At 30.6% G+C, this 12796-nt stretch overlaps 1 protein-coding gene across 2 annotated transcripts in view; it reads left to right on the top strand.

The window, feature by feature from the left end:
• The first annotated feature begins 629 nt into the window (after positions 1 to 629).
• The window catches only part of LOC136982925 (cleavage and polyadenylation specificity factor subunit 5-like), a 56944-nt gene continuing 44777 nt past the window's right edge, over positions 630 to 12796 (top strand). For both annotated transcript variants that reach the window (XM_067279500.1, XM_067279501.1), the window contains exon 1: positions 630 to 787. In XM_067279500.1, coding sequence (XP_067135601.1) covers positions 669 to 787 — 119 coding nt within the window. In that variant the 5' untranslated portion in view covers positions 630 to 668. The remainder of the gene's footprint in view (positions 788 to 12796) is intronic.

Raw genomic sequence — 12796 nt, 5'->3', positions numbered from 1 at the left:
TGTTCGATCGAGACATCTAATCTCTCCCGTTCGTGTCGGGAAAGCTCTTTAAATTCTTGATTGATATTTTCCTTTCGGACCTCCCAGTCGATCCCCGTTCGGGTCCTCACATAATTTTGTTACACATTAAAAAAAAAAAAAAATCTGAAAGTGTGAAGGATCAAATCTATATCGCACAGCTCATGCACCTAGCGTTCTATCCACTCGGGTATATAAACTACCAGAATTGCACCTTCCAAAGACTTATAAACTCAATTTTCAGAGGCCCATTTTTCGGAAACGCTTGAGAAGTAAGTCCTATAATTTGGACAAGGATCTGTTTGTGTTTGGGCTACGTGCTAACCAAGTTTCGTTCGAATCAGACAACACGGCTCTGCTCCCGGGACTGAAGGCCGTTGCCACTTTCCACTTTTTACCACTGCGGCCGTCCGGCCGTCTTTTATACCGAACTATGTTTCTTGGCGTACTAAATATAAAATCAATCAATTGCAAAAATTCTATTACTACCTATTTAAAGTTAGCATTTTATTTCTAAAAATAAATATTTTGAACTTTACGAAAAATATTTAAAATTAAATTTGAAAATTTTTCTTCTTTCTTTTTTGTCTGAATCGATTGAATGTATCGGTGAAGAAAGCGTCCACCAGGGTGGGAGCACACGTGCGAAAATGGCAGTTTCGTCCAGAGAATCAGGTTGGCCGAAAGGAAATACACAATCGCAATATTCCGGAAGATACATTAGTAGTAATAACAATCGTAGCATGGCTTTAAGTCGAACTGTTCCACTGTAAGTAATGTATATGTATTTAAGAGGTTTTTCTAAATGTATACAAAGCTGTCATATCTTTGAAATGGTACAATAGTCGATGATAATAGTGCTTATTTGTGGTTGTTGTCATTCTTTAATATTGGTTATTTAGAACGGATATTTTTCAAGTTTTTTTGTTATTCTGTTGTAAGAAACCCAATTTTGACTACGACTGAAGAAAGAAATGGTTTTAATTTTCAGAAAATTGACATAAAAATTCCAGTTTTAAAAAATAATAATTATGGAAATTGCACGAAAAGATATGGTTAGACTGAAGCAAAAGGTATCCAGCTAAAAAAAGGGTCTTAAATTTAATATTAACGAATAGACATAGATACATCTAGATGTAATTTGACACGCTGAATAGATTGGTATTAAAAAAAATTATTTACGTTCAACCGTTTAAAAGTTACGATTTTTTATTTCCGGCTATTTGCTTCGTTTAAGAACAACTTTATTAAGAAATACGCAGGCACTCATCGATATTAACAAAACGAATTACTTTAATTCACCATAATAAATTCCGTCTACGAGAGAAAGCGATATTAAAAATGCTAAAATGGTGTCGTTAGCCCGCGAACACGCGTACTCACGACAAGAGTAGGGACAACTCGCGCAGGGAAATTTTCCCTGACCGGTGGGGAACATGTCTAGCGTGACGTCACTTCCACATTTACCTACACACACGTGTGCTGTAACAGAAATACTTGACACGAAAATATAATTATTATATATTATTTAAAACAAAACTGAAAATTTACTAACAAATTTAGTTTTCCACATGTTACTTTGTAACAACATTAACGTCTTTAGCTCTTTATCCCCAGATATAGGCTGCTCTGTACTACTACCATTAGAACTGAAGTAAAAGGTCTCCAGCTATAGTATATATTTTATACGCATTCTTTTCTCACTGTTTCTTGTATAGGAGTTCAAATAGTATACATATAGTACACACTCGTCATTAAAGCCTTCCGACGCCCATTTTATATCACTTATACTACTACGAACGCTTTTACCCTGGATGCTGGCTGCTCTGTACTACTAACATTAAAAAGAAGTGACAATTGTAAAGTACAAACATAGTATTACGTTATGTATGGATGATTTTGTTATAATGATTTTATAGAATTCGTAAAATTTATTATGAGCAATGTGGTAAGCTTAGGTTAATATATTACGAAAATGTTTGTGTTTGAGGCATGCCAACGTTTTGCTGATTTCTTTATTAATGGAACTTTGTCTGAGCTGTAATGAGTGATAGTTGCTATCAGGAAATGTGTAAATACTTTCTTCCACTGAGTAGAGCATAATGTTGACAACAAAAATGAGATGCATATTTATAAGCTCTTTGAAAATCCACATCTTGTGGAAATATGAATTTTATTTTTTGTGCCTGTTATAATTGATGTGTTTTGAAGACTATTTGTTATAGAAAATGCTAGACACTTTTCCTAAGCAAGGTTAATTTAAAAATAACTAATTCTACACAATTCGATTACGATGATGTTTTGTACTTGTTCATATCGTTTGATTTGAGACAGTCTTTTGTCTTCTACATTGTTAATTGTACTGTCATTTTTTATATTTTGATTTAATTCATATCACAATTAGACAGAAATGGCTACCAGTGGTCAGTGTTGTTATCCATTCAGCCACTGATAGAGCCGAGTTAATGATAACTTATTGCATACTTCATAATTTTGAATCACCTAAAGTTAGAAATAACTTGGTTGAATAAGTTAAAATCTCCCTCCTGTATTGTAGTGTATTAATAAGTTTAAGTGCAGGCTGCACATAATATGCAAAAAAAACCACAAAAACTTTCAAATGAAAACTTACTTGCCATAAACACTTTCAGTCTTTCTGGTTCATAATGAGATGTCATTAGTTTAACAGATAATTACAACTTCTAGTTCTGACAGAATACTACAAAGTTCTTAAACTCCAATATTTTGTTATTAAAAATATAAGTCAGAACCAAAAGTTTACACATCAGTGTTTTCTTTCATTAGATAATTGTTATATTTTATTTCTGTAAAAGTTTACATATTGTTATATCTAATAAATTTCAGTAATTTCATTTTATTTCATTTGTTGTAATTTCAGCAGATGATTATCTGTTAAACATTTTGTTGAAGATGTAGAATTTTTCATTGAATTTGTTAATATTTACCAGTAAGTTGCGAGATTGCACTAGAGACATCAAAATTCTCAATGTAGAATTTTGTTACAAAAGTATCACAATTCAATAATTTTAACTTTTGTTTAAAGAATATTTATTTCTTCTTAAACAACTTTTTAGGAATCAAAAAGTAACTAACAACTTTATGTACAATACACAACTTGATAATCAATATATATTATAAAAGTAAGTGTACGATGTGCGTGCCGCTAAAACTAAAAAACGAGTCCTGGTACGATTAAGGGAGTTATATGGTGTGGTAGCCCTCTATCCCTCATCCATAAAGAAGGTTCCCGTTTTTACCCGAAAGGCATGCTGTTAAAGATATAATGGCTGGAAGTTTCGCCCTCTAGAAATTTCTAGAACAGTCCAGAACATTCGAGAACATTCCAGAATGTTCTGAATGTTCGGGAACATTCCAGAACACTCCTGAATGTTCTGGACCCAACACAGAGCCCAAACAGTTAGATGCTGAAAGTTGAAATTTGGTACACAGGGTATGTCATGAGAATGTTTAGAAGGGATTTTTCGAAATTCCCCCACGGAGAGAGGGAGAGGATTATAGCTTATCCTGAAGAACTCTGCTTCTACTGTACTATTTTAGATGCAATTTTTTGTTTTTGACTGCATTTAATAGGGTATGCTACGAGAACACACACTAAAAAGGGATTTTTGGAAATTCCCTCGCGGGGAAGAGGGAAAGAATTAAGGCTTATCCTAAAGAACTCAGCTTCTACTGTACTATTTTAGATACAGTTTTTTGTTTTTAACTGCATTTTAGTAGAGTATCATGTGGGGATGAAAGAAGTTTATTCCTTAACAATGGAAGTGTTAAGAGAAAGCAGTGTGCAAGATTTACAGGCGTAGATGCGATTTTTTGCGGGAAATCGATCATATTTTTAGACCCATCTAAAAATTCTCTAATTAGTCTGGAAACAGGGGACCTAATTCTTGCATTCTGTGAAAATGGGTAAGATTGGCTATAATGTAATAATTTTAATCGTCGCTATTGTTACTTTTTGCCCGAACAACACCGGGCTTATCTGCTAGTATTTGAATAAATTTATGATGACTCCACTAAATATAGTAAATGTTCTGCAATATAACAAAGTTCATTTAAAATACTTCAACATTTATAATTTAGTTTTATATCATAAATATCTATCGCTCTGAAAAGTGTCCAAACAGCAGAACTTATTTGCTGCTTTAAACATTAGAAGAGACTTTAATCTCACAGTTATTGTTTTGAATTGTAAAACACCATCACCTCCCAGAAGTGAATCCAATTGAATATTCACATAAACACTATTAAAATTTTATTAAATTACTTAATACATTAATTAATGTTACACAAACAATCTACATTTAAATAGAAGTTATCTATACATATCTTAAGTTTACAAAAGGTTTTAAGAAATGAAGAGCTTAAAATCTATCTCAGTGTGATGCATCCACTATACTGACTCCTCCAGAAAAACCAAACCACCGGAGCAAAATTTATACATTAAAATTACTTTTATATTCGTACCTCGTTTTTATCATCCTCGTGAATGTTATTACTGTATTTCTGTTCTGTCTTGGTGTTTCAGTTAGACCAGGGGTCACCAAACTTTTTTTCACAGCAGGCCAGATAACTGAGAGAATGACGAGCATGGGCCGCATTAATTAATAATTCTACTTTCTTTCAATTGTATACTTTCTCTTCGTTCATATCTTAACCAAAAATGAGATATATTTTTTTATTTTATTATCTTCTAGCTTTTAAATGTTTGGAATTTTAAAATAACTTAAACATATTGTTCTACGCATTTCATATTCAAATTGTACTGGTCAAAAGCTTGAGGAAGATCATGATTATGGTCGAAATTTGGTAATGAAATCTGTTATTAACATTTGCTTCTGATATCTTGTTAGATCTTTATACACCTCCTCATATTGAGCCAAGCAGTGATTTAATATCACGGAATTGAAGAGCCCATTTAACATTTGAGTCATTTTGTACAAAATAAATTGGGAAAAAAATTGGGTAATTGAGTCCTTCGCGGATGATTTTTGCTGTAACTGCAACTGATTCAAATTCTTCTTCATCAGGATCATTGTCACAATCACTAGTTTCATTAAATCATTTTCACTTAGTTCTTTATCAGCTACTAGTTCTGCAATATCTCCTTCAGTAAAATCGTCAAAATCTTCTCCACCCAATAAATGTGCCAATTATACTATCTGAGAATATTCATCCTTTAATGGTGAAATAGAAGCTTCACCTTTTACTACATTTGGTCCAATCTTCCAACAGCCATTGAGCATTGATAGCTTAATCGTGGTATATGATAAAGCAATATGCTTAACACGTTCTAAGATTGTAAAATTTTTCCAAGCATTAATAACTGTTAAAGATTTGTTATTTTTCATTTATTCTAAAATGTGCATGATGGCTTGTTTTATGTACAGAGCCTTAAAAGTCAAAATTATTCCCTGATGTAATGGCTGTAATAATGAAGTCGTATTCTTTGGTAAAAAATATAACTTGGTCATTCTCATGCTGTAGATCTTGTGGATGACCCGGTGCATTGTCAATTAACAAATGCGCTTTAAAAGGCAGTCCCTTTTTATTTAAATATTTTTTGGCATCTGGATAAAACATTCATGAAACCATTCATTAAACATTGCGGCAGTAACCCGCATTTTCTTATTGGCCCTCCAATAAACAGGAAGATGGTTGATGTTTATTCCTTTAAATATGCATGACATTTTTGATTTGTTAATAACCAATGGTTTCATAATGTAATCTCCTGAAGCATTGCTACAGAAAAGAATTGTTATGCGATCTTTTGCTGCTTTATGACTGCTAGCTGATTTATGAATTTTAGACACATAGGTCTTCTCTGGCATCTTTTTCCAAAGTAACCCTGACTCATCAGCATTGAAAACCTGATCAGTAGTATATGAATTGTTGGCAACAACTTCAGCAAATTTTGTTGGATATTCTTGCACTGCACTTACATCTCCAGATGCCAGTTCACCTTTTAATTTTAAACTATATAAAGAGTGTCTTGATTTGAATCTTTCGAACCAACCATGACTTGCTGTAAAAGTCTACTTCTTTTCAGATAAAGAAGAGGATGGTAACTGCTCTTTAATTTTTTCGTAAATCTGCAAAGCTTTATTTGTAGTAGCATTGGCATCCATTTTTTGAGTTTGGTCCTCTATCCAAATCATTAATGCTTTCTCCATGTTTTCCATTGCAATATCTCTGACATATGAAATTGTGCTCGTACTAGTGCCAGCTGCTACACTCTTTCTAATTGAGTTTTCATTTTTTCTTATGGTTCTTATTGCAGCTTCATTCATGCTATATAATCTAGCAACATCTATTACTCTTTCTCCATATCGTAAACGATCCAAAATTTTTATTTTGGTTGCTAAAGATATAACTTTTCTTTTTACTTCTTCCTTATTTATAATTTCTTTCGACATAAAAAGCCTACAAACATTACTCAAGATATAAAATATGTAATTAAAAATAATGTAATCGTTTGTTACTTACGAATATGAAATATTAAAATTTTCTGGTTAAAAACGATGTGCAATGAATGCAACTTCACGCCTATGGGGGAATACCCTATATCGGTTTATCGGTTACTATTTGACAGATTGAAATAAAACCACCACCTAGTGTCATAAATATCAACTATATCTTATAATTAAGGTGGATTGGTATATAGATTGGAGTTAAAAATTGTTCCTTTTGGTCATAGCCAGTTTATTTTCAACATTTATTTTTAAATTTTTTTTTAAACCGTTTAAAAGCGAAAGCGTGTTATAAAAAAAGTACCGTGTAAAACGAGGGATAGGTGTACACGAAAATATAAATTAAAAAAATATTTTTACCATAACAAAAAATAATTTCACTTCTTGACGTTGCACAAATAAATATATTACTAAAATAAAATAATCTACCAACAACCATCCACATAAAGACCAATTCTTTGTGTGGATTAGTTTCCATATTTATCTTATACAGAGGTTCCAACTCTTAGGTAATAGCTAACAGTTCAAATAATTCTCCCTGAAAAATATGCATTTAATATTTATATGAAATTAAGAGTGTTTTTCGAGCCTTATTTTCTACGATCGATTTGTGGGTTACGGTTAAAACGTGCAGTACTGTACGTACTGTACATTTCGTGTATATTTTGATCATCAACCTTCTTATTACGGATCGACTTAAATAAAAAGTAACAATTATAAAAAAGTACCAGTTGCGTTTCCATTTTAATTTGCTATAAAAATTCAACTTGCGTATAAGAACAGCCAGCATCTAGGGTAAAAGCGTTCGTAGTAGTAAAAGCGATATAAAATGGGCGTCGGAAGGCTTTAATGACGAGTGTATACTATATGTATACTATGTAGGTATATATTTAAACTGCGTGACAAGAAACAGTGAGAAAAGAATGCGTATAAAATATATACTATAGCTGGAGACCTTTTACTTCAGTTCTAATGGTAGTAGTACAGAGCAGCCTATATCTGGGGATAAAGAGCTAAAGACGTTAATGTTGTTACAAAGTAACATGTGGAAAACTAAATTTGTTAGTAAATTTTCAGTTTTGTTTTAAATAATATATAATAATTATATTTTCGTGTCAAGTATTTCTGTTACAGCACACGTGTGTGTAGGGAAATGTGGAAGTGACGTCACGCTAGACATGTTCCCCACCGGTCAGGGAAAATTTCCCTGCGCGAGTTGTCCCTACTCTTGTCGTGAGTACGCGTGTTCGCGGGCTAACGACACCATTTTAGCATTTTTAATATCGCTTTCTCTCGTAGACGGAATTTATTATGGTGAATTAAAGTAATTCGTTTTGTTAATATCGATGAGTGCCTGCGTATTTCTTAATAAAGTTGTTCTTAAACGAAGCAAATAGCCGGAAATAAAAAATCGTTCGTAACTTTTAAACGGTTGATCGTAAATAATTTTTTTTAATACCAATCGATTCAACGTGTCAAATTACATCTAGATGTATCTACTATTCGTTAATATTAAATTTAAGACCCTTTTTTTAGCTGGATACCTTTTGCTTCAGTCTAACCCATTAATCATTACTGATTTTCTATGAAAAAGTAAAAATGAATTTCAGAGTAATGTACATGCACAATTGCATTTATAAACAATTTTTTTTTTTTTAACTTACAAGATATTCTAGTAAATTCTGAGGTAATTATACAGATTAAGGAAATATACAAATAAAGTAAGAAAAAACTCAGATTCCCTTATCTGTATAATTACTGATTTTGAATTATAATTAGAAAAATGATCGTTGTTTCCTGAAATACATCTTGCATAACTCCTGCAATATATTTAATTAACTGAAAATGTTTTTGATCTACTTTCAAGGCCTTTGGTCAGAATGTTAAACTTAAATGAATATTTAAGTTTGACGTTCTGACCAAAGGCCTTGGATGTACAGTACATTGGAACATTGGAACATCAATTGGAACATTGATGGAATATTTCGATTTAAGTTTGATGTTCCGACTGAGGTTTAAGTAGGTTGAAAATGTTTTTGGTTAATTAAATACACATATCCTTTGTATAATGCGGTAGATACATTCCGAAAAAGTGCTGTTATGCAAATTTGTGCTATACGAAACAAAGGATAGTGCAAAACATAGGATTACATTCCAGAAGTTAACAAAAGTGTAGTATTATTTTTCATTACTAAGAGAGATATGTTTATTAAAGCAATTGATAATTTATTCTCAATCAATAATTAACTAACAAGCACAATTAAAAGTACTGTGAATATTAATTGTAGTTAAACAAGGGCATTTTCTTTTTTCAGCTTCTGAGCTTTTTTGTTGACCTTGGTCAGAAATATTAGCAACATCATTATTTTTCTATTTTTATGATAATTTTCTATGAATGAAAAAATAAAAATGTTATTAATTGATAATTTGTTCTAGCAAGTCAAGTACTGAGAGCTTTCTTCCAGAATAACACTTACCTAAAAATGTTTAAATAAATTTTACTAAATATAAAAATTTATCTATAAAAACAAAATGCAGTGAGTCTTTTGAGCTAAAGTCTGAAATCAATGACAACACCTGGTTGATAGGAAAGCTAGGACAAGAAAGAAAACATTCTACTATCAGTTTTCATTAAACCTGACGAAAGGTACAAAACAAATTGAAAATTTCAATATTCTAAAATTCTTGGGCAAATTTGCTGCTTATTTAAATAAAAAATAATATTGAATAATGAAGTTTACACTTAAATATTATGAAATTTTGTACAGAGGATTTTCAAATTGTGTTAGAGCAAAACAGTGTCGTAGAAGTACCATGTTGTTGGATACCTGTATATTTCTGTAAGTTATACAAGGTGTACTTACTTCTTCATTTTGGTTACTTTTCCAGTTTTGTCAAATTATTTTAAAATATAATATAATAAAATAAGGGAATTCAAGTTTAAAAATATTAGTTCATTACATAATCTAAAGTTTCAAAAAATATATATATTTTTTACGTTTAATAACTAAAATTTTATTTTCAGTTTTGGTAAATTTTTTTTTTCATTAAACCAATATTTTTATTTTGGTTTAGTGAAGTAAATGGAAATAACTAAAATAAAAGAAAAAAGATTTTTGCACAACTATCAATCTCCCATCATGAATATACTAAAAAACAGAGCAATTAAGATGCACAATTGAATTATTCAGTTGTGAATCATCTTCAATGGGATTTTGCAAACTCTGCTAAGAATTTACAAAATCCAATTGAATTGGATTTTCAATTGAATTTCCAATTGAATTGTGAATTCCTTCTAAGAATTTACAAAACCTGATTAAAAATCCAATTCAATCAGATTTGTAATCTCTGCTAAAGATTACAGAATTTAATCGAAAGATATACAACAATGAAAGTTTTCTTTATTTTGAAGCATCTAAAAGAAATCGTAATGACAAAGAAAAAGAAAATACAAATAAACCTGAATAAAATGGAAACTTGTCTAAGTAGAAAAAAAATTCTTTAGAAGAGAGCAGTTTTCTATGTTAAATAAAACCTGTTCTACAGAAACATGGAAAAACTGTTCAATATCAGGTAATTCTGGCTTATACAAGTTTTACTGTATTAAGGACATTTCTGTAATAAATATAGGGTGTCTAAGGGTATACCCCTTTTAAAATGAAGGGAAGAGAGTTTCATTGAAAAAGCCTAAAATTTTGATAAGTAAATCAGATATGTCCTATAAAATGATGATATTTTCGACTTTATACACTGGCCAGAAATGGGCTATATGGGCCAAAAGTCAGTTTTGAAATGGTACAAGGTATTTTCTATTTTAGATTCAGATTAAACTTGAAAAATAAGACAATTATGTTTCAAACGTTTATTCTGAAATCACCTTCATTGACCATAAAATGATTCTGAAAGCATGAATTCTTCTTGGCAAAATGTTATTACAAGCCATTTTGTTGCAATATTTTTTAGGTAGCTGAATATTCATTTTCAATTACACATCTATTAAAGATGTCGTAGTGATCTGCATAGCTGTGTTCTATGAATTTTTTTGAGCAACAAATTCTTTTTTAGACAGAGTAGATGCTTGTATCAGTGAAAACAATGCTTAGGTTTGAACAACAGTTAAAATCAGCACCAAATAAATTACATCAGAAGAGTTTATATGAACAAAAATACCAAGTAGCACTAGTAATAATTTTTATTAGTTCAGCATTAATTACATATGATTATTGTGCCAATATTTTTATTATTTTTGCCTAACTTGACAGTACATTAATAAAGGTATTTTGTAACATACTGTATTTTCTGATTTTCACATTATTGTTTTTCTCCATGCATCACATGTCCAAGGTCATTTTATGGTCAATGAGGTGTTTACAGAAAACTTGTCTTAATTTGGAACAAAATTGTCTTATTTTTTTCAGTTTAATCTAAATCTATAATTAAAAATATGCCACATTTCATTTCAAAAATTTGACTTTTGGCCCATTTCCAACCAGTACCAGAAGTCAAAAATATTACCATTTGATAGAGTGTACTTGATTTACTTATAAAAATTTGTGAGATTTTTGATGAAACTCACTTTTCTTCATTGTAAATAGGGTGTACGGATGGTCTGAGACATTCTGTATATCATGTTCATTAATTAATAGAAACAGCACTAGCCAAGAATATTAAATGTAAAATAGGATATTAAGTGAAAAAAATCAAGAAAATTTGTCAGGATATAAGAAATGGATGAAAACTTCTATTTTTAATTTGTTCTATTCTAGCTTCTTGTTTCATTTCAATTTCAGTTTCAAATTTAAAGCTTAAGAGTTTTACTTTTTTATGGACTTATCATACAGTAAATGTTGGAGACAACAAGAATGAATTTAGACTTTATTGATATTAGCTACAAGAAAATGCATTTTAAGTGTCATACCAGTCATCAGTTCTTATCTCTTTAATACCTAGTATCATAAATATAAAAAGGTACCATATTACAGATTACAGTAGAGCATCGATTAACCGACTTCTCGGTTAACCAACCGCGTTCTAGTCGGCAAATTCAAATGTCCGCTGGTGATGTGGTGCTACAATATTTGGTTATGTCTTAGCTAATATTATTTTTGTTAAATTTTTGCATGTTTTAGCTGGCAGCACTGGCTCGACCATGAAAGGGAGTCTAGTATTTAAACCAGGCCTAATATGCTATACTAATAATGTATTTTTTCATACTTTTCGGTTATCTGACTTTTCAGTTATCCGAATAACCCCAGTCCCCAATTGAGTCGGATAATCGATGCTCTACTGTATTTTAGAGTTTATCACCACACAATTATAAATAACATTTACCTATATTCTTCAAAGATGTTTTTTAGTTGTATTATTTCTAAAACAAGCAGATTTTTTCTTAAACATATGTTATAATTTAAATACAAATTGTGATAAAATAGTAAATAACACCAAACAAAGCCTTCAAAATATTTTATCAAATATAATTTAATATAAAGACATTATGACAAATGTTTTCAATTTGAATTGGATCTACTTCAGGTCAAAATGTTTGATAGAATTAGAATGCAAAAGAACAATTTAAATTTGTGATAAAATATAATTTTTAAATAAGAGTTTTTGTATTTAGACTATAACATAACTAAAACAATCTGTCGTATGGTACCTTGTTATATTTATGATATTAGGTACTAAAGAGAGAAGAACTGATGAGGAGTATGACACCTGGAATGCATTTTCTTGTTGAGACAGAACATTAGCAAAGCCTCTTCTATGTGGCTTATAGAATTGTTTGTTCTCAAAATTTGTTTGATCAATTTTGATTAAACTTTGCCATTTTCTATAAATTGCAACAAGAAATTCAAAAATGCAATAAAAAATGGGAATACATGACTTTGTTTTCAATATATAAGGTCATTTTACAAGTGCATGCAACAAAGTGATATTGCACAACAAAGTCGTGCAATGTTTCACGGTCACTAGCATGTATTCTATGGGCTTCACTATAGAGTCAAGTTCATTCTCAAAATTTAATGGGCTGATTTTGATAAAACTTTACCATTATTTGAGACAAGGAATCCAAAAATGTAATGAGGCTCTATTTAAATGTAAAAATATTGAGAGAGGGACATTGTCAATTTAACTCCTATGTATATTAAAAAGAAAGTTCTAATGCCAATGAAGAACTCATTTGCCAATATCTCTGCATGTCTGGTTACATAATTGATGTTTTTTTATTTTTTACTACAATTGTCAGCAGTTATTTTGAACATAATGTATAT

This window comes from Centruroides vittatus, unplaced genomic scaffold (assembly GCF_030686945.1).
Source record: "Centruroides vittatus isolate TY-2023 unplaced genomic scaffold, ASM3068694v2 contig_874, whole genome shotgun sequence".
Taxonomy (NCBI): Eukaryota; Metazoa; Arthropoda; class Arachnida; order Scorpiones; family Buthidae; genus Centruroides; species Centruroides vittatus.
Note: the sequence above shows the minus strand (reverse complement) of the source record. Positions and strands in the feature narration are given on the sequence as shown.